The following is a 22,546-nucleotide window of genomic DNA, read 5'->3' on the forward strand; positions in this document are numbered from 1 at the left end:
CATCGCCCGCATCGCCCGCTCCGGTTTGGAACTACATCGCCTTGAATCTGCAACACTTTTCCCTGTGCGTCTTTTCGTGGCCCCTTTTCTCCCCCCCGCACAAAAAAAAGTCCCCCCTCTCCCCCCCATCCCCCCACCAGGACCCGTGAACACTTTGAAGCTGTGCGGGAGTGGTCCGGGAACTTTTTTGTTTTGTTTTGTTTTTTTGTTTTGTTTTGTTTTGCCATAATGAGCAGGCAAACGGTCAACCTTGACACCTACAGCCTGTCGCTGCTCACAGCCAAAGAGGACATTCTCAACCCCCGCTCCTCCACCAACTGGTAAAACTTTTTATTAACGCGTTTTGGTCGGAAACGTGATGCCTTTCGTGCCTTTGTTGAAACTTCCTCGCTCTTCACATTGTTTCGCAGTGTCACAGTTTTATGCACAAAGAGAGTGCGCACACAAAGTTGCGTAAGGGGAGGTTTGATTTGAATTGATCCAGTCAGAGATGTAGAGATGGCCAACACAGGAAGCCGCACGCAACTCCTGCTGTCTCTACCAGCTCAGATGTGTGCAGCTATGGTTTATCGCAACGATGCACTGACGCTGGGGAGAGCAGCACCTGGCCTGCAGCCTGCAGCCTGCAGCTGGCCTCACCCCGACACTGCGATCTGGGACTGCTGACTCTCTGATGGGAGCTCTCCTGGGATCGTGTTTCTGCTGGCGTGCTGATCTCTGACAGGGCTCGTTTTCCAGAGAGAGACCCTTTAATTTCTCTGCATTCATAAGAAACAATCGCACATAGCAACACTTTACACTGTGGACATTAGATGTCTTCAATAAACGGTGTATTTTATTATTTGTAGAAAAAATATTTGTAGAATTGTAGTGTTTTCCTTTTTTTTTTTTGCTGGGATGTTATGTTGTAACTTGACTACCTGCTCTAGCTTTTCTCCCTGTCTCTTTGTCCCAGAGCTTGGTCACTCTGTCACCGTGGCAATGCATCCATCTTTTCAAACAAAAGCAGCCTTTTTTTTTTTTTTTTTTGCATTTTCTTCCTGTTTACGCTTCATTTATCAGGGTTGGGGTTCTCCTTAGGCACAAACAGGTCACCTCTACTTGGTGAGAAAGTTAAAACATATTTCTTATTCGGTGCACTTTAACCACTGCACTTTTTATTACTAATTTTGACTTTTCGATCTTTTTTTTTAAAGCAACATTTATGAGCATAGAAGTTTTTATCTTCTTTTGAAAATCTTTTGACGGCCAAAAATCTCCTTTGGGCTTCAAAACTGCCCAAATTGCTTTCGTGTTGCATTGAACGACAAATAAAAAAATGCAGACCAATCTCTGACATTTTGATCCATATTGACATGACTTTTCAGCTGCTCATCCATGATGTGACCCTCTTGTGATCAGATAGAGTGCTTGAAACCTTGAGGCAGCTGGAGTACAGTGAAGTCATTGTCACCTTGAAGAACCCAGTTTGAGGTGATTTAGTAATCGGTGCATTGTGCATTATCCTTCCAGTGGTAACCACTTGAAGATGGGTTCACTGTGGTTGTACAGGAATGGACATGGTCGGTGACATCACTCTGATAGTTTGTGGCATTTAAACAATGCACAACGAAGATGCCGCTATGCCGAGTGTCCCTACGGTTCCTTCGCAACAAACTGAAGTGGTGGCTGGGATGATCTTCAGCTGCAGATGGTTGTCTGATTCATGATACGATGTGTTGGTTGTAATGAATAGTTATTCAAACTACTTTTGCCTTGACATATTCACAATCCAGCCTCTGCAGTCTCACGTCAGTGAGGCATTTTCTTACACACACCTACCCCTCACTGGATATTTTGCTTTTCAGAACTTTCTTTGTTGACCTGCAAGATGATCTTTTCTTCTGACTTGGCTATTGGGTTGGCTTTATTAAGCTTTCAATGAGCAGGTTTTGCTTCAAAATGGCATAAAAATTATACTTTTAAATGAGTGTTTTCTTAAAGTCTTGGTGTCTGAAATAGGAAGAAAACAGAGAGAATCACTCAACAAGTAAGTGAAGTGGGAAAGGAATTTGGCAATGTTTAAGCTCCACCCAGTCTTTCAGTGCGATTTGGACGGATTTAAGGCTCGAGGAGTTGTCCATTCAAGCTAATATGTATGTTTTTAATGTAGACATGAACATGTGCATCTCAAGGCACTGAAGAGTTTGTTTAGAATGGGGTGAGAGGCTTGGTTCACTGACAGATCCCGCCCCCCACTGTGTGACCTTGGGGTCCATGTGTGCATTATCTAATGACCTTGTTTTCTGAATGGGAAGCAGGGCTTTTGTCAGCAAGGCTACCAAAAAAAGAGGAGCGTTTTCAATGTGTCCTTCATTCAGACCTCCATGCTCTGCGTATGGCTTTGAAGGTCTCCGCCTGTTCTCTTTGAACACCAAGAAGTTTGTTCCTTCTGGGCTGGAAACGTGCACTGTGTGCATGTGTTATGTGTTTGTTCATGTAACAAGAGAACTGAAGAAAAATAAACTGCAAAACGTCAGGTTTCACGAGATTGTGTAATCCTCTGTCCAGGAAACCACCATAGTTGCGCGGAAAAGAAATTCAGATTTTGATTTTACATCAAGGATTAATTTAAATGCGACAACGAAGAATACATTTCCTGGGGAGGCCCAAAATCAAGACATGCAGCTGCTGAGGCAAACGTGTAATAGCAAAGGAGTGTGTGCTCACACATTACAGTTTAGTTTCAGTCATGCTAAGCTTCTCAGTGGGGAGATCAATGCTTTTGAATGGCTAATTAGCATATTGAGATCTTGTAAACAGTGACAGAGTTCTTCAAATGCATCTTTTCTGCAGGAAATTGAAACTGAAGTTTGTGGAAAGTTTTATTCACTAGAGATTACTGTAGTCAGGCACATAAAGTAAATTTATGATTTCATTGCAGCGACACTTGGTAACTCAGTTTTGATAGTGTATCACTAAAGGAAATGGTTGAAGTTGGATTTGTTTCTGACAAAATGACAACACTGAACAAACTTATTTAGGCAATCCATTAAAAAAAAGGCTCACAAAGGCCCATGATTTAAATTTTATGTCAATATTTTTCTTTAAAACATGCTTTCAGTCCATTTTTTGAGTCATCTGTTTTCATAAGCTGTTTCTTTTTGATGTTTAAGTAGGCTGCATTATGTATTATGCTGTACTTGGATGAGTCTCAAGGACAAAAAATTGAGAGAATTTTGACTTGGAAAGTTAAACGTTGTCAAGCCAATCTGAGAACAATATATAATATAACTATGTGTGTATAACAAGTTTATTTGCACTTCAGATAGTGTGTATCACACTGAATCAGTGGCACTAAAGGTTTTCTATAATTCCTAAATTTTAACATATTTCTTTAGTGATTTGGAATGAAAACAGATTATTGGCTTGTGATGCAAATACAAGTTTGCTTGGCCACTAACTAAATGCACATCCTACTGGATGTTGCACAGTTTGAATGTGATGTTTTACCCAATCAGAGATCTGGCTTCAGATTTTGGGACGAGAAGGAAAAAAAAAGAAACTATTTCGAACATCAGTGATGAAATCAGTGTTGTGTCTAACTTAAAAGAGACAACTTTTCAAAAGATCAATTTGTAGTCGTGTCTCTAGGCACTTTGCCAGAGGCAGCCTTTGCAGGAAACAGTACCCTATAAAATAAGCATGACATAAAAAAGAATGTGGCTTTAAAACTTCAACAACAAATGATCAAAATATGTCCTTAACAAGCAGAAATATATAAATCTAGGACCTGACTGTACTGTGGTTGACATACTTGGCAAGTGTCATCTTATTTTTAAGACAAAATGCTATATCTGCCCAAGCATCTAAAAAAAGAGGGTTTTATAACCAGTTAGGTGTGGTGCATAAAGTATAGCACCTTTAGCTGCAGATTGAAATGTAGCCATCTCGCCAGTCATTTTATGTTGCTTAATGGTCAAATCATTCTTCTGAAAATAGTCAAGCACAATGACTGAAATAAATATTTTCCAAAAAAGCAAGTTCTCTCTGGAGTTTTTAAAATCTGACACACACACACACACACGCACACACACACACACACACGCACACACACACACACCCACACACACACACACCTACACACCTACACCCCCCCCCCCACACACACACACGCACCCCCCCCCTCCTCACACCCACACACACACACAAAATATTTCCAGTTTACCCACAGTAACGAAACTAAATTTATTGAAGTGGTTTACTGGGATGGACACTGACACTATAATTGCTTAATATTTACCAATGATCTGAAAGGATCGAACACTTACTAAGGAAAGCCATTCAATATGAACATTTTTGGGGTTGAAATATTGTTCAATCTGTCATCACATAGTAATAGTCAGACAATTGCATTCACTCCCGTACTACCTCAAGCAACTCTGGCAACTTTTAAGACCTGAACTTTGCTTCAGTAAGTTGTTATGTGAAGAATCCCATACAAATCCTGGAACTTTCCTGCATATATTGAAACACAACATACCATCCAAATTTTAGATGAAAGTCTGCATTAAAAACCTATTTTAGCTTTATGTTCTACTTTCACTTTAGGGATACCTTAGAGTTGGCTTAATGTATACTGATGGCTAACGCATTTCAATGTGTGTCTTTATTTTCTCCTCCAGCACCGTGAACACTTTGCAAGTAAATTACCAGTTTAAATAAGTGTTAGCCCCTCCATTTCAGCATAGGCCTGGGGCGTGTGCTGCTGCTACTTGCCAGAAATTTCCACTGGCTCATGCATGATTAATTGATACCTTAAGAGTCGCTAAGTTTAAGGTTACTTCTTAGTAAAATACACCAGTGGGCATAAAGAGAGCATAGTAGGAAGAAATACAAAATATGTGTGTGTGTGTGTCTGCTGATGCATCTGTTTATAGTTATATAGTAGGAAGCTATATCAAAAAGCTTCCCATTGTTTGAACTTCTTCTCACAGGTTCTGTTTTTTGCTCTGTGTTATCGACAAAGATTGACGGAGTTAATAAAAGTCATATTAACACCGTCTTTTGAAATATAGGCTCTTATGTAATCTATCTGAAGCTGTGTAAAATACTACAGATAACAAATGGGCGAGGCAGCAATAGTTTTCACCATTTACTCAAAACAAGGCTTCTGAAGTTGAGCCCACTACCATGGAGATGGAACCAGATCGATTGAGCTTTCACACAAATAACAGCAGAGTGTAAAGGCAGCTCACTGAAAACGGGAAGTCAAGGAGTGTGTACTTTGAACCAATGCCCAGTCGCCTCTCTGATTTTGTCTCTCACTATGTTTGCTTCTTGCACAACACCTGGCACTGGCTACCCACATGACATTGATCACTACTGATTTACAAAGAAATGCTTGGGTTTTTTGCTCTTGTTTATTTTTTCGGTTTTCATTTTTACAGTGGAGCAATTGCAAAGCCAGTTTAATATATTTGGTTTGTTTAACGTTTGCATTCGGTCATACTCGAGCCCGGTTTAGGCTTGTAAAACTGCTATAAATGTAAGAACATAACGAATTCTCAGTAATCAGGCCACATTTCTCCAGTTTGAGAAACTAAAAGACATTGTACCATAGCATGTGGGTTGTAACCTACAACCAACCCGCTGCTGCCTGTGGGTGGCCTCTTTGACAATGATGATAGCTTTGCTATAACGGCTATTACACTGTGTTTCTCAACTTAGCAAAAACTTGGAGCCAGGTTTCATAACCCATCACCTAACAACTGCTTTCTACCTTCCTAAATATTGTTTAGATTAATTTAGGCACTCGCAATGAAGCTTCAGCGTAATGGTGGCCTTTAGACCTGATGAGACACGACTCCAGATGGTAATACTGACTTAGAGCTGTGTGTGTACGTGTCTACTGTTTATGTTTGGGTACCCTGTTGGGTTGAAGACCACTAACTGACAAAAGTGGGACTGCCACACAGAGCCTTTTAAAGGGTGCAATTAAAGTTTCATGACTTTATGGCTCTCCATTGCTGTTATTTGACTTGGTGTCAAATGTCTTTTGGGAGCAAAATGACGATTTGCTCACTTAATTGAAACTTTGAAACTGTAGCCAGCAGATATAATAGAGAAGACATAATACTTGTGTTTTTACTCTCAAAATTTATGGAGCCTAGTCCTGGTTTGCTGGCTCATGGTATGTCAATGTTTAAAAACAAATTACTGTGTGAAAACATTAAAGTAACTTATAATATTGTTTCTTTGACAAACATTATTTTGAAGAGATGTAAGGCAAAATGCCATATTTATCTGAAATGTCTCTGCTTGTATTTAACATGTATAGGCAGCCGGACACAGGAAGCTGGAGGAGGGCTATTAAACATTTCTCACAAAAAATGTGTTGTAGAAATTAAAATAAATTAACGTCAACCGTCATTCTTAATTTGACAGGCCATTTTTTTGAAACGACAATTGGCAAGCCCGAGATGTCATATCTGGAAAGCAGATGATTGGAGGCTAGATTTTCAAGCACTTGTATTACTTTTTAGAACTTTTTTAGAAGAACAATCAAAATGTGTAATATTCTTCGACTGGGGTGCCTAACTTCAGTCTGCAAGTTTCCTGCATGTTTTAAATGTGTTACTATTCCAACATGGTTGATTGAAATGGGCATGATTAGCTCATCGGGTATGATGAAATAGAGAAAATGTAAAATATAGCCCTCTAAACAGTGCGGGTTTAGATGCTGCGAAGTTATCATACCGTGAGAATCTCATTCCGACCTTTGCCTAGTGATTCTAGTCATCTAAACCACTGGCCCATTGAATTCAATATCAGGCTTATGAAATTAGTTTCATAAGGTTCTGATTTGTGGAGTTTTTTTTTTTTAACATTAAAAGTTCAAAAGTATTTGTGTGAAATGAACCCATATTCCCAAACTTTTGACACAAAAATTACAGTAAAGTTGTTGCTGTCTAATTCTGAAACTTCTGAAATGATCTGTTTATTGTAGTTCATTAACTCCAGGCTGTTGCTCAGAGTGGATTTGTCTTACAGTCCTTCAAAAGTTTCTGTAAGAATCCCTGTGTACAAAAAACAACACTCTGGACATTAAGTACATTAAAACAGATTTTCTAATCATGCAAATTATCATGAGTGAATCTTTAGAGTAATAGAGGAACCAGTTATTTTAGCCAAGCTACTTTGGTTCTATTTCACTTAAAAGTCTGAACATTTAAGTACTAGGCCCATAATAACTATGATAAGGTGCAAGGGGACGGAGGGTATTCTTGTGTTTATGCAAGTCAGTTTGAACATGAAATGCCACATATCCATGTCGATCACCATCTATTCTGAGGTCAGCAAATAGGAACTTATAAAATGAACCGAGGAAGCCTGTCGTTTTTGCACGTCCACACATGACAGAGTCATGAGTCCTGCTTTGATACGACTGGAATGTGATTCTTCTTTAAAAAGGATTGACAGTGTTAATCTTTTTTTAAGTGAAAATGCCTGGAAGGTTGCGAACTGATGCAAATCACAGTTTAAAAACCCATCTGTTTTTGTTTTTTTTGGTCTGTTTTTACCTTCATCTATAACTTGTAATAAATTTGAATTTGACCCAAATCAGTGATGAAAACTGTTTCTTGTTTAGTTGGCGAAGTAACAAGGATATAGTTCGACTGCAATGCAATAGAAAGCCTTGAAAATAAAGAGAATGTTGTGCAAGCAACCATGTGCATGCTGAAACATTCTGTCATACTGTCAGTCTGTGCCAAGTACAACACAGCTATCATTCAGTGTTATTTTGCTTGTAATTGCACAATTATGAAATCACTACACACACACACACCCACACACAGTGCGGCACACAAATACATACAACCCCACACCAAAAAAACAGAGCACACATCTAAAAAGGACATACACACTGTCTCATTCCTATTGCTCTTCTGGCAACAGTGATCTGTGGCGCTGCTCCCTGGCTGTAGTCGTGGACTCTCAAGGGTTAACCCGCACTTTGCAGGAAAGCTGCATTGAATGTGTTGTCTAGCCTGAGAACTTTAGCTGCCTTTCTCCTGTCGTGTTTATTCGCCCGGCTGCTGGGATGGATCAGTGGGTGCTGGTTGAGAGCTGAAGGGGTCCTGTTGTCCTGACGACCCCATTGGGAAAGCTGGGTTGTTTGCCAGGAGAAAGCGAGTGAATTGAGGGAGAGGAGTGGAAAGGGACATGAAAGGCTGAGACTGGGCAAAAGGGGACAGAGGAGGACGTTTCTTGGAATAACTTGTCAAGAAGTGGCAAAAAGAGAAAGAGGATGGAGAGGTTGCAAAGACGGGAAAATGAGACACATTAAGGAAGCGATTGGAGATAAGATGTCTTTCTGTTTTTACTTGGCCCATAATAACCATGATAAGGTGCAAGGGGACGGAGGGTATTCTTGTGTTTATGCAAGTCAGCTTGAACAGGAAATGCCACACAGATCCCAGAAGACCATGATTTCAGGGGAATTATCATTTTATTCTCTTCTTTCTTCTCATTGCCTGTAATGTGTACAAAAGCAAATTCAGACACTCAATTTACCACATGGAGTTACCTAACATCTACGATGTGCTGTTTTCATCAAATCATCTGCTCCTGTTTATGACATATTCCTCTGCCCCGTTTTCATTCATCCAATATAAAGTGATTGTTTCCCATTGAGAGTCTATTGCCAGAGGTGCTCCTCCTGGGAAGCCCATTCATACCTGTCTGCATCCCCTGGTGCTTCTCATCCCTTTTTCTCAGCGAAAACTGTTTAATAGGTTTCCTTCCCTTCACTTGAAACTTCACCTCTTCCTACATCTTAAGAAGCAGTTTCTCAGATTTTTAAACCTAAAATGCTCACCCCATATTTGACCTGTGTGTGTGCATTGAGACACACATGTTACAGATGCACCAAGAAATTAGCTGTTGACCAAAATCTAATTTCCCCCTTACTCAACTGGTGATCAGCTGATAAAAAAAAAAATAATAAAAAAATAACATGTAAACTATGGTTTATGTCTTTTTGTTGAAGCCTCTATGGTTTAAAACGTTTTGGTCACTTTGCATGCAAAATGAGATAAAAAAAAAAGAGGGGCGAGGATACAGTTTTTCAATGTTTTCCATGTGTGTTCGAGGCATACACACCTACTCTACAATAACATACCCTTATCTTTTGTGAAGGTTGTAATTATATCAGAAACAGGAATGCTAATTCTCGAAGTACAATCGAAACTGTTTGCACTGTGACCGTTCCATGTTTTCTGTGGATGATTTGAAGGCTGTAACATGAAGCTGTTGTTTACACTTTGGCTCCTCATCTGATAACGGAGGGCTTGCTTCTGTGTCATTAATCTTGCCGCTGATGGTGTGTTTTGTCTGCGTTTCTTCCGAAACTGTTGTGCAGATGGACATCCGCAAAACAGTAGCTTACTTTTTGTCTCTCTTGCCCCTTTCGGTCCCTCACCAACCCACCCACCCACCCATCCTGCCATTTGTTTCCATCTGCCTCAGCAAAGGGAGGACTGTTTTCTCTCACTGGTCCTTGGCAGTGATTTAATTACTTATTTGTTTACTTTGTCATATTCCAAACTTCTCTGGCTTCGTGTCCTGCTGAGAACAGAGATTTTCCTCCCTCTCGTCATCCTTCAGCATTCCAGCCAGTCCGTTCTGCCCTTTCGCTCCTCACCCCCACTGCCTGATATTGTATGCAATCTATTGTTTACATTTTCACCAAGTTTTTCTTCAATTAACTATCATTTTTTTGTTCTTTCATTCCCCCCCACCCCATCATGTCTGTCATATCGCTGTCTATTTACTATTCTCTCGAGGCCAAATAGCTTCAGTGGTCTGTAATAGTCTCCAGAGGGAGTCTGATTTGTCCTCCACCCTGTCAACTATTATACAGATCACTCAGTGTTTCTCACAGGGTGGATCTGAGCAAATGGTCCCTGGCAACAAAAAGGAAATCATAAAGCACACTAGAAGATGATGTCATCTGCAAAAATGTTACTTCACCTGAAAATTTCTTCAGAAACGTTTATGTGTGCTGACATGCTGCTTTTTTTGTTCTTTGAACAATATTCTACATGATATATGTTTTTATTTGAACTCATTGTAGCTTTGTAAATGTCCCAATAATGCCTTTGCTGCTCTTGCTGTTCTGTGTTTAGAAGCTTAAACTTTTTAGTAGAAAAAAATACAAACAAAAAATGCACTTCAGAAGTGAGAACAGTGCCTCAGTTAATAAGCTTTTTATATTTATTCAGTCTTCTCTATTTTATAGATAGAAATGGAGAAGTTTGTTGCTGCCGCCATGTTAGCAAGATCCATGCGGCAAGATGAGTCAGAAATGAAAGATTATTTACATGTACCACAATTTTTTTGGTAAAACTACTTGTGCACAGTTGATAAAAATTTATACTTTCAAAAATGGAAATCAGACTAATATACATTTTTTGACAGAGCAATATTTGAGAACCATAATAAATGGTTTGGATTTATTGGACTTTTATTTATTTTTGAGTTGAAGGCACTCTTTACTACGTCATTAAACTTTACAAAAGCCATTTTAGAGCATTGCCATCACATTCCGTACATCAAATTTGTAAAAGGGAATGAATGCTTGGTGAATTGTATCAGAGAATATTCTCATTATTTTATTTACCCAACAAATCTTTTCCTTAAGCTGTTTTCAAGGGATTGTCTTCTCTAGAAAGTACAGCAGCAGGATATTAATCTTAGTTTTATGAACCACGTCAGTGCTTAGAGGCATCTTACTTGTGTTTTTCGTTCTCCTGAAATATGCCAAAGACTCACAAACAGGAATAAAACTAAATTGGTTGCAGTTCCACTTGTCCTCTCTACCATAATCTTTGGTATTTTAATCACCGTACATTTCAATCTAATGCCTGCGATGGTTATTGTTAATAACAGTGAAAGTTATATTTGAACCACTGAAGCTCCAACGCCATGGCTCATAGCTAACTTTGAAGAAGCCCTGACTGAACTCCTTATATCATGTCTTGCTGATATAATGAGCCCTGGGAGGTTTTTACATAAACATTATTTTGACATCCAAGTTTCAGCGGTTAAAACGAGACCAAAAAAAAAAAAAAAAAAAAAAAACTGTATGCTTTCAGCAGTTTGAAATGCTGGACCGAATGTAAGCTCAGTTTGATGGTTGTACTAATAATCCCCTGCTCCCGTAAAAACAAAACACAGTCAAAACCTGTCTGTGCTGAACATTTTAAGCATTATGACTGCCTTTATACACCATGTATCTTGGGGCTACAAATTTCCAATGTCCTCTAATCTCTTAAAAATTCCCCAATCAATAACCATCAGTCACTGCACTTACAGTTATATAATAAAGTTTCCTTTACTTTTGCTTTTACTTTGAAGGAAATCTTAACGTCTGAAAAATAGGTTTATAATACCTGATGAAAAATTATTTACATGTTACTATTGACAATTAAATGCCTTACACTGTAGAAACATATTTTGTTGCAATTTAAGCCAAAAGTTGTTGAAACTGAAATAGCTGCCGGTCCTTCATTGTGAATTAGCCAAAGCTCAGAAAAATCAGATCGAATGCGTCTGTGAATAGCAATATTCATTTTTCGCTACCAAACCTCAAGTGGAATGAAGTTTATTCCACTAACCAACAACAAATGACAGGTTGGCTTGTTGTAAGGGAGTCACTCTTGTGATGTAACCAAGATGACCAGTCAATGAGAGACAATCTTCTGAAGCTTTCAGTCTGACTCCACATGCTTACAACGTCAGCGATTAGGTTATAAAGAGGCAAGTACCATACAACTGCTAACAGTTTTATGGTACTTGATTGGGCACTGATGGAAAAGGGCCATTAAATGCCTCTCTGCTCCAACACAACTGAATCAAATTAATAGTTTATTTCCAAGCTTCTGCAGAGCTAAAGACATTTAGCCATCTGGTTCAGCAAGTAAGTGATGCAGGACGTTTGAGTCCCTTTGCACGAGAGCCACATTTACCAAATAACTTTCACAAACACAGTCACAGACACACTTATTCAACAATAAATAGATCAACAGGCAACCTGGAGTTAAGTGTGTTGCTCAGGGACTCATCGACATGCAGGACGAAGCTTGAATCAAGCCCAAAACTTTTCTTTTGTAAGACCAATATTCTTCTGACTGAGTCACAGCAGCCACCAGCGAGTCCATAGCGATGGGTCCGTTTTTCTTACTACCATAGTTAGAAAAGGGAAGAAAGACAGAAAGAAATTAAAAAAAACATGTAGTAAAAATATTAACTGTGATGCTTCATTCCACAGAATACACATGTACAGAATATTTCTGTATAAATATGTACACGTCATCTATAACGCTCTCTTTCTTTCCACTCTCTTTCTCTTTGTAATATCCTCCGAGTAATTTATTTTATTACTTCCTTCTTAGTCACAACCCCTCCTGATAAGTCTCCATATGTCTCTGACTGTTGTAGGAATGTGTGAAGCTTTGGGGCGACTCTGTAGAGACTGTCTGAGTAACAAGCTCAGTGGCAAAAAAAAAAAAAGAAAAAAGGAAAAATGACTTTTTAAGCAGTCAGCTCTTGCTAGACTTATTTTGCCCATGTTTGGACAGAGGAAATGAGTGAGTTGTGCTACAGGGACGTCTCCTGGCTCCCCAGCGCAACATAGACGGAGAGGTAGACTGAGAGACGAGTTAAAAATAGAAACAGGAGAGAGGTCAGCTTTGAAGGATTTGGGAAGCTGAGAGGGGGGTTAAGGGAACAAAAACGCATTAATCCCTATTGTACGCAAGAATGAAATGAATAGATAATCTTTGAGCTAAAGAGAGACTTTTAGAAAGGAAATAGAAAACGTTCTTGGAGAAAAAGGTGACTGTAAGGTATGGCTGTATTTCTTGAAAGTCTATGTAACTGTGAGACGATTCAGACCAGGAGAAAATAATAACATTTTGGTAAAGAGCAGTCTGATATCTAAATCTGGACTTCAAGTGTGGGGGTGGGAGTGTCAAAAACAAAACAACACAAATTTATTTCTGGTCCCAGGATTTATCCTTATCTATTATTAAAGTGGTAGGATAAAAAAAAAAATAAAAAATTCTTCTGAAATTACATAAGAGAAGCATGCCCTGTGTTTTACCACACTCAAAGTGAACGCAGTGTTGGTGTAGGGGAATGTTTGCATGGGTGACGACAAGGTCTGCTTCTGCTAATCTTGAAATGATAGATCAAAACATGTTTGAGGGGGAATGAAGGGTCTGAAAGTCCCAAACAAACCACTGCAATTGCAACCGACTCAAAATCCCAGCAGATTTCCCTTTGTGTGTGAGCATGTCTGTGTTTATAAATTGCATGGATGCCTTTTAGTGCTTATTCTTTTTCATGGCTGTGTCGGGTTTCTAACTGTGGTAACAATGTCGAGATCTTATCTGTAGAACATACTATTTTGAAAACTTTATGTTTTAGATTATTATATTGCTTCTCCCCCCCCTCCTCTTTTCACATCCCTTAATGGTGGCCTCTTTCTCTACTTTTCAAATCTCTCCTCTTCTCCTCCCTCTGAAGTCATAGCTGGCTGCATTTGGAGGTGGGCTGGAGTAGAGAGAGAAAGAGAGTCTGTTTTTCCCATCTGTTGCTCCCTCCATGTGTGTGGAGGGGCCTATCTGGTCTAGTAGCTTAGGAGACTTTGCAATTTCTGAAGCTTCTTACGGCATTGCAGGGATAAAACTGCCGCACGATGCAAACCCCAGAGCTTTCTTTGGTTTATTGCACACTGAAGTTCATCTAGTAGACAATGCAATAACACAGCCGTGTCAGATAGGTTTGTAGCAATGGGGCGGCCACAGGGTACAACCATGAAAACAGCATGTATTTGAATCTGATGGACATGAAATTTCATAAAATTTCAAATGTTTGAGTTAAACCACTAAAAGACAACAAAATGTATTGGTGCAGACAACAAGCATACTAATCTATCAATACTGATACCATACATATTGATCCAGCAGCTACGTCATGTCTCCAGAAGCTAACCAAAAGAGTAGAAATTAAACTATGAAAAGTTTTCTATGAAAAGTGGGTCATACAGTCATCGACTGTATCCTAATGTAAATATAAATGATGTCATGTAAAAATAGTTATTAAATGTAAAACAAAGTTTAGCATATTTCTTTCCATTGTCTTCTGCTCACAAGCTTACCGAGTTGTGAAGGTAAATGTCATGTTTATTTTTTTATTTTTTATGTTGTGTGTAGGTAGCTAGAGACTTAAGACGAACATGGTAGAGATTTAATAATTTAATCAGAAAACGTACAGAACTTACTCAACAATACCAGGACCTGGTATATGACCTAGATGTAGATATTTTACATTATTCACATTTAACATAATAACTGACAATTTTAGGCATTGAAAACAATTTAATCATTTGTTAAAACACTAAAATGATTCAACTGTTGCCCTTCGAAGCTTACAGTGCAAAGATTTTTGCATTTTCAAAATCCGGATGGTAGGACAAAGTGTGCCCACCCCCTCATTTTGTTGTCAGCTGCATGCCTGTGCCCTGTGGGTGGAGATTTAACTCATGGAGTTGGACTCAGAGGGACAGTGACCTTTAGGAACACTGGAGAACCAAGGATCCATAAATTTAGGTCAGTCCCTCAGTTTTGAATGAATGAAGCAATTGTACAGTTTTAAAATAAATGTTTTTTCTAATGGGCATATTTAATTTTTATTCGATCATTTGCTTTTCCTTCAGCTTTCTACTTTTGCCCACCGGCATATTGTAGAGTAAATTTGCTCTTATGTAAGTTATCATATACAGCTCTGGAAAAATTGAGACGACTTTAAATTATCCGTTTCTCTGATTTTACACTTTATAGGTACATTTTTGAGTAAAATGAACATTTATTCTATGAACTATTGATAGCATGTTTATGAAATATTATTTATTTGCAGAAAATGAGAAATGGTCAAAATGACAAAAAGGTTCTATTTTATAGATAACAAGTTTATATTCATTTAGAAACAACAATACTGATGTTTTAACTCAGGAAAAATTCAGAAGTCAATATTTGGTGGAATAACCATGACATTTTCAATGGTGTTCAGTGTGATGGTCTCTTAATATAGAGTTAGGCTAACCCTAACCCTAATATACTTTTCCTGAGTTGCACTGCCACTTTAAACGAATCCCAAAGGAAATAAAGAGTTCATCAGTCTCATGAGAGAGAGCATGTGCTTCTTTGGGGACAAATATGTAAAGTTTTTACTGAATAAACTTCAGAGAAGGTTTGCGCTTCACCTTTACTTGGTGACGTGATAGAAACCTTGTAAACATTTCCATTACAAGGACAATAAATAATAAATGAACACTTGTTATCCTGCCCACTCATGCAGTTGCCCAGAATGCAACATGGTGAATAGGGTGCACAATATGGTTAGTGCGTCCTCAGTGCCTCACCTCACTAACCTGTTGTGTGCTTTGTTCAATGGAAAGAGAGAACAAAGGCAGGTTTGTTGTGTCAGAAAAAAACAACAAAAAAACATGCAAACAACTTGTACGCTAAACTTCTTCTGTTTCGTCCAGTTTTGCAGTAGCCGACCAACACATTTTTAAATGTTACCTCTTTCCGCTGCATACACACAACCATATATTCGCACAAGCATCTTTCACCTCTGACCTGCTGTAATGGCTGCTTGTGGCCCCTGTCTACCCTGCTTCAGATGTTATTGACACGGCGGAAGATTTACACCTACACACATTCGACCATGGACACGTTCAAATTCTTGTCTTCTCTTGCAATATGAGTCACTTTTTCTCTCTTTAGACCATCCGGTCAAAGTTTTACTTTTCGTCTTCAAGGGATTCGTGTGAATGAAGTTGATGTTCAAAGCAAAGCTACCAATGAATAGATAATTGATTTAAATGCTGAACTTGGAATTTCTTTCCAAGCAGGGCTGCTGTTAGTTTTTCACTTTGCTTCTTTTTCACTCTGTCTTCTTTATCACTCAAATCTGCCTTGGAGCTTCAACTACAAAAAAAAAAAAATTAATTATAGTGCTCTTAACTAAGCAATAGCATTGTGCCTCAATGGTCTCATGAAAACACATCTTAAGTTGAGTTGCCACAGTGACAGTAGACTGACTGAAGGGTGTGGTAGGACAGGTTTTCACCTGCAAAATGCCTAAAACCTCGGAGCGCTAAGCAGCGCTGGTTGTGTTTGTTTCACACTCAGAAGCCATCCAAGTTTGAAGAAAGCATTGTGAATGTTGGTTATTGAGTTTCAGTGTCTTTGATATTTACTAAAATAACACAGAAATGTCTACACCATGTTCCAAATTATTATGCAAGTGATATTTTCTCAGATTTTCCTAAATGGTCAATGCAAATGATGGTCAGTATAATTTTCAAGTCATGAACTATCATAGTGTAAATCATATTTTACTGAACAAAGCTCCCAATAAGAACAGCATGTTTTTTCAAAAAAAAATTATAATACATAATGCAAGTTATAATGCATTATGGATTATAAAGAACTGCAAATGGTCATTCTTTGAATGTGCAGCATTAAGTGGTCACATGTTGTAAAATCAAAAGCTATTTCAATCAAAAACATCTTAACAGACCGAGTTACATGTTAGCATACGACCCCTTCTTTGATATCACCTGCACAATTCTTGCATCCATTGAACTTGTGAGTTTGTGGAGAGTTTCTGCTTGAATTTCTTTGCAGGATGTCAGAAAACCTTCCCAGAGCTGCTGTTTTGATATGAACTCCATCCCGAACTCACATATTCTGCTTGAGAATAAGCTTTGTCAAATTACAACTGTACACATTTTTTTGTGTTTTAATGGGACTTTTTTGTTATAGACCAATATAATTTGAATTATGAATTGAAACAAAAAATATAACAATACAAATATAGCATAAATATAAAATAAACATATTTTTATGCATGCAAACTTGCAAGTTATTTAATGTGTTCATTTTATAGTATTTATTAGCATTGTATGTTAAATAATTAGAAAAGTTAACATAGTTGGCGTTAGTGTGAGATTAAACTCTGTGTGTTTGCCCTGGATAATATAGAAGTTTACTTGACTCCAGTATTTTAAATGATAGAGATGGAAATTTCAAAAGAATAAAATACAGAAATTTTGCAAATGATACATTATTTATTTATTTATTTATTCATTTATTTATTACAAATAATAATCTCTCAAGTATGGCATGCATTTATATCCAGCTACTCTGAGTCAAAGCTTTGTAGAACCTCCTTTTAATGCAATTACATCTAAGAATTATACTTCTACCAGTTTTGAACATCCAGAGGCTAAAGTTGATGTCAATTCTCATTTGCATAATAGCTGCAGCTCTTTCATTCTTGAAGAGGATCCAACTGCAGTTTTTATATATTACCACAGATTTTTAATTGGCTAAAAGTCTAGACTTTGAGCCTTTCTTAGAGATAAATAGGTATTGATTTAAGTCCTTACATTGAAGCTTTGCTTGTTTATTAAGGGTCATTGTCCTGTATAAAGGTCAAGCCAGTCACAAGCAGCCAATACCACATTTTTTTTTTTCCAATTTTTCCAATCTCAAGCTGTCAAATCTTTCCATCAACTCTGATCAGCTTCCCTGTCTTTACCAAAGAAAAGCCTTGGCACAGCATGGTCCGACCATTGCCGTGGGGTTGGGGGTTTTCAGCCTGAACATAGGAGTTGAGTTGATGGAAAGACTGACGCCATGTGGGTCAAATGGTTCAATTAAAGTCTCAGGTGAACAAAGCACTATTGTCTACATATACATACATATTTTTTAAAGACTTTCCAAGTCTTTAAAAAAATTTTTCTTCTTGACAGTCTTCCACAAAAGCCAGATGTTGACAATGCACAACAGATATTTGACCCTTCAACAGATTCAGATTCAACAGACAACACATGAGTTGTGGACCTTCCTCCACAGTCATAATACGTCCCTAAGCTTGGGATTTTGTGTAGTGACCTAACCCTGCTGTAGACATTATCTATGATATCAATAATGCTGTTTCTTGTAAATCACATGTTTTCCCTCAAATTCACAACTATTTACAGCTTTTTGTTGCTTTATAGTTTGTGGATGTAATTTGACAATGTTGTATTTTCTTTTTGCAATTAACTTTTTGCTTGTGCGTACTGCAATGAACAATGTTAAGCTTTAAAGCTTTAAATCTCCTCGAGCAAAAAGAAAAAAGTTTTAGACTCTTGATAAATCTACTGACGTATCAGCTGTGGCTTTGTGTCATATTTCTTTGTAGCTAACCTACATTTGTTCTCCTTATGCTCACAGGGCATTATTTACATATGAAGGGATTACCAACAAGCTCAAACTGGCCGACTCAGGAGGTAGAGTGAACTGTTAATTTGTGAAGTGATAAAAAAATAATAATAATTTTTTGTTGTGAAAGAATAAAAATGTACCTTCTTTAAACCTGTCCCTTTCCAGCGGGGGGTGTGGCAGAACTGGCAGAAAAGTTTCACATCTCTAAACCTCAATATGGACTGTGCAAAGTGGGAGGAGTGGATGGAGGAGCTCTTCGGATTGCTTTGATAAGCTGGGTGAGTTGCATTGATTATCATAAGTCAAACACTAAGACAAGTGAAAGACTCACAAATGACTTGCCCAAGAATTAACTTAGACTAACTCCCTTTAGCTTGGACAGAGTCATTCCAAAGCTCCTACATAATGCATATGCTGCACTCACAAAAAGCATACCAGTAGCTATGCTGAGAAATTTACTTGCCACTCTTGTGTTCAAGCAAAATTACCCGTTAATATTAAAACTCTAAACTTGTCGATACCGATTTAAGCTGATTCCTCTTTCACAATTGTCAAAATATTCCTTTCTGGCCTTCTGGCTATGTGCTGTCATCAACGATTTATTTATTTAACAAGCAAAGGTGACATCACATCAAGTGTGTGACAGAGCATGTGGGGTTTTGCATATTACAACAAAGACAAAATGAATTCATTTTAAAGAACATTTAGCATTCTAGCGTACTTGAATTAGTCTGGTTCGTATTGCTTACATTGTCATTATTTGCTCTCTGGAAAATGTGGAGTGTAACAAAAATGTAATTTTATGTAAGTTTTTTTGGCGTTTTGGTAATTATTATCACACAAATTAATCAAAACACTTGACAGGAGAAAAAAACTCTGATATTCAACAGCTTAGTGGGTGAGTATGCAAAACCCCAGTGGGAAAACCAAAACTGTGAACAGATTGGTACAAAGTGGGTGGATGAGATGTGAAAAGGGGAAATTGACCTTTGGGCCAGATCTGATTATTTCCTCTTTCCGCAACACATTAGTCTTTGCCCTTAATACTTATTTATAAACCATTTCTTATTTTAACTTCTAGTGTTTTCTTTTATATAGTCGATTTGTTTTCCTGGTACCTCTCATTATTTGAATGCCCACATTAATGGTGCAAGACCAACCTTTCAAACACCAAATGAATAAAGCATAATGGACGCTAATGTGCCATATAGCTAAACATAAAAAGTCTTTTGACATTATTACGAACCCTCCTGTTCCCCAGCTTGTTTCCCTCGTCTTTTTTGTCTCCTAAGAGGCTTATGACATGAATGCAATTTTGCGTATACATCCTGTGTTTGTTTCCAGGTCGGCCAAAATGTGGATGACTACAGGAAAAATGAGTGTGCCAGCCACATTACAGCCATCAAACACTTCTTCAAGGTATTCAGTCTTAAGTTATAATTAAAATTCACCACTGACATTATCAACTTGTTTTTGCCATGATTTCACTTTGCAAATACTTCCTACAGCACAGAAAATATTCAAATTCTGCTTTCCCCTTGGGCTCCACATTTCACGCTCAAAACACTATATTTATACTCAGTAGTTTACTTAGCATTGTTTTGAGAGCTTCCTGTTCTCAGTCCACTTCCTGCTCTGTTGGTGTCCTGGTGTTGTCTGTGTTCCTCCACCACCGGAAGAAGTCTTTTAAGTCTGGAGCAAAAAGCTTGTTTTTTTTGTGATGGAGCCTTAGCAAATGTACGATCTGACCGGACTCTAAAGGGATGAACTCTGCTCTTTGTTGTCTTGTGGCTTCAGTGTAAGAGATTTTTAACTGTTGCCTGGATATTTCTGGTTTCCATATTAAGGCATCTCCCCGTCAACAGCAAAGGCATCTGTGGAATGTTTGTTGTTTTTTAGAAGAACAAGGAAAATGCCTGGGATTTTGTGATCCACAAAAACGCTCCAACCCCATAGTGAAACAGTGCATGTGTGCAATTTTGAGCTTTCCTTTTTGATTTGAGATTTTTTTAAAATTATTATTACTGCAAGAAAATTACCGCATAGTTAACATGGAAAAGACTGAACAAGGTCAACCCTGCTTTTGGGAGCTGTGAGAAAAATTTGACCTCTGACCTCAGCAAATACTCACACTTGTAACAGCTGGACCAAACCCTGTGCTCACAGCTTCAAGTGCTTTAGCTGTTGTTCTTATTGAACTCCATCTGGAGAGATTTTGAATTTAAAATCAAAGAAAAATAAATCTTCACTCTTCAATGTTGGCGGTAGTTTTCAATCTAATAGAAACTGAGAGAATTACTAAATTATAAATATTTATGCAGAAACGTATATGTTCCTAACCTTTACCTGCTTTTCACTTGACTTAAAAGCTGATTTACATGAAATGCAATTTTTCAGTTTTGATACATTTTATGAACAATAAAAAGCAATGTCTTTAATCGTTTCACCTATCCATCAATGCTCAGAGCCTATCAGTGAAAATGTAATTAGCATTTAACCCTAAATAAAGTTGCTATCAACTAAACTGGTGTGACATTATGCCCACTGACACAACTTCTAAAAAATTAAGTTATTAAGAGATTTATAATTTGACCTTTGACCTAGTGGGCAGAATTTATTAAATAACAAGACTACAGTTTTTTCCTCAAAGTGTTAGAACCATAAAAACCCATCAAGAATAGTGACTTTAGAGAGTTCAAAAAGAGTACAACTGTATCGCCAGGTTTCTGGTCTGCAGTGGCCAGCGTCCATCCAATGGGGTACGAGGAGAAAATGGGGCTAAACCTGAAGCACCCAATGCACTTGCGCATAAGGAAAACAAAAGCTGCACCGTGTGGTGCGATGTAAAAGTCAAGTTGCTGTGGCTCTTACCTGCAGACCAGTCAGGGTGCCCATGCTGATTTATTGTTGCTGATTAAAGTTCACAATGTACACCGTTTTACATGAAGCATATTTCCTGATGCCTGTGGCTTCTTCCAGCAGAATAATACCACAGTACGATAAAGCAAAAATGTTTTAGGAATGCTCAAACCTATTGGTATATCTGGAATATACTGTGCAAACAATACCCCACCTCGTAACTTACACATGCCAACACTTTGGTGCCTGATACCACAGTATCCCTTCATGGGTCTAATGGAGTCCATGTTTTAATCGGCCAACACAGTATTCAGTATTCAGTGAAATGTAACAAAGTGAAAGAAGAGGAGGCTAGAGTCAGTGAGTGGTTTGAAATATTTAAAGAGCAGCTGCATGGAAGAATGACTCTTTAGTTTGGATTTCAGACTCTTTACATTTGCAGACATTTGACACAAATATAACACACTTTAAAAGAGCCATGCTGCCTCTTTAATGGATCAGCACCACTGATCGTGAGCATGGAAAATGCTACATACATGACCACGCATATACTTTTATGGCGTACACATATGTCTAGGCAATTTTCACAGGTCTAACATGAAAGAGATTATCTGAATGCTGCGAACAGCTTCTACAAAATCATAAACAGATATTGTCTCTTTCAACAGATCTGCTGCAAGGCTAAATTCTCTTCTGGCCTTGCAGTGACATGCAAACTAGACCTGGCACAAAAGTTTCATAACACACACTGATTAACGGTATAATTGAAAGCTCAGCTAATATTTCTTAGAATCTCGTCCGTCACTGTGGGAGACTTTCTTATATTTTCTTTGCGATTACTTTAATACTTCCCTCCATTTTCATTCCTCTTTTTCTCTTTACTTAGGTTTTTTGGCTATCTGTGCTGCATGTCTCGGCTGGCAGTGAATAGGTTTTGTCGAGGCGAGTCTGCAGCTGCTGATATGGTTCTGTTACAGATTGAAGTCTACAGTTGCAATGGCTTATGAAAGCTAAGACTGAATAGCGGGCAAGGATTCACATTGTCATGGATATTAGCTAAGAAAACTTGGATGAGTAAGGTTTTTGTTTGAGTCTGTGTGAAATCTATGAAGATTAGTATGTAAGAAAACAGGGATGAAAAGTTGGATTAAAAAAAACACATCTCAATGCTGTAAACAAAATATGAAGAAAGATGTTCAAGTCAAATCAATGAACCCTGAAACACTACAGCTTAAATAATCTCTTATATAATGCAGGGTTCAAACCACGTTGGTTTCAACTCTTTTTAGTTTTGATTGTAGTTCATCTAAAGATTTGTTGTAAAGCTGTTCTGTACAGTTTTGTCTTTGATAAAAGTG

General features: G+C 38.0%; 1 protein-coding gene across 4 annotated transcripts in view; it reads left to right on the forward strand.

Moving 5' to 3' along the window:
• The window catches only part of si:dkey-40c11.2 (drebrin-like protein A), a 36,135-nt gene continuing 13,589 nt past the window's right edge, over window positions 1-22,546 (forward strand). For all 4 annotated transcript variants that reach the window (XM_055049002.1, XM_055049005.1, XM_055049004.1 and 1 more), the window contains exons 1-4: window positions 1-320; window positions 18,339-18,394; window positions 18,495-18,607; window positions 19,674-19,748. In XM_055049002.1, the coding sequence (XP_054904977.1) occupies window positions 229-320; window positions 18,339-18,394; window positions 18,495-18,607; window positions 19,674-19,748 (336 nt within the window). In that variant the 5' untranslated portion in view covers window positions 1-228. The remainder of the gene's footprint in view (window positions 321-18,338; window positions 18,395-18,494; window positions 18,608-19,673; window positions 19,749-22,546) is intronic.

The sequence above is a fragment of the Poeciliopsis prolifica genome, unplaced genomic scaffold (assembly GCF_027474105.1).
Source record: "Poeciliopsis prolifica strain line A6 unplaced genomic scaffold, Auburn_PproV2 SCAFFOLD028, whole genome shotgun sequence".
Classification (NCBI taxonomy): domain Eukaryota; kingdom Metazoa; phylum Chordata; class Actinopteri; order Cyprinodontiformes; family Poeciliidae; genus Poeciliopsis; species Poeciliopsis prolifica.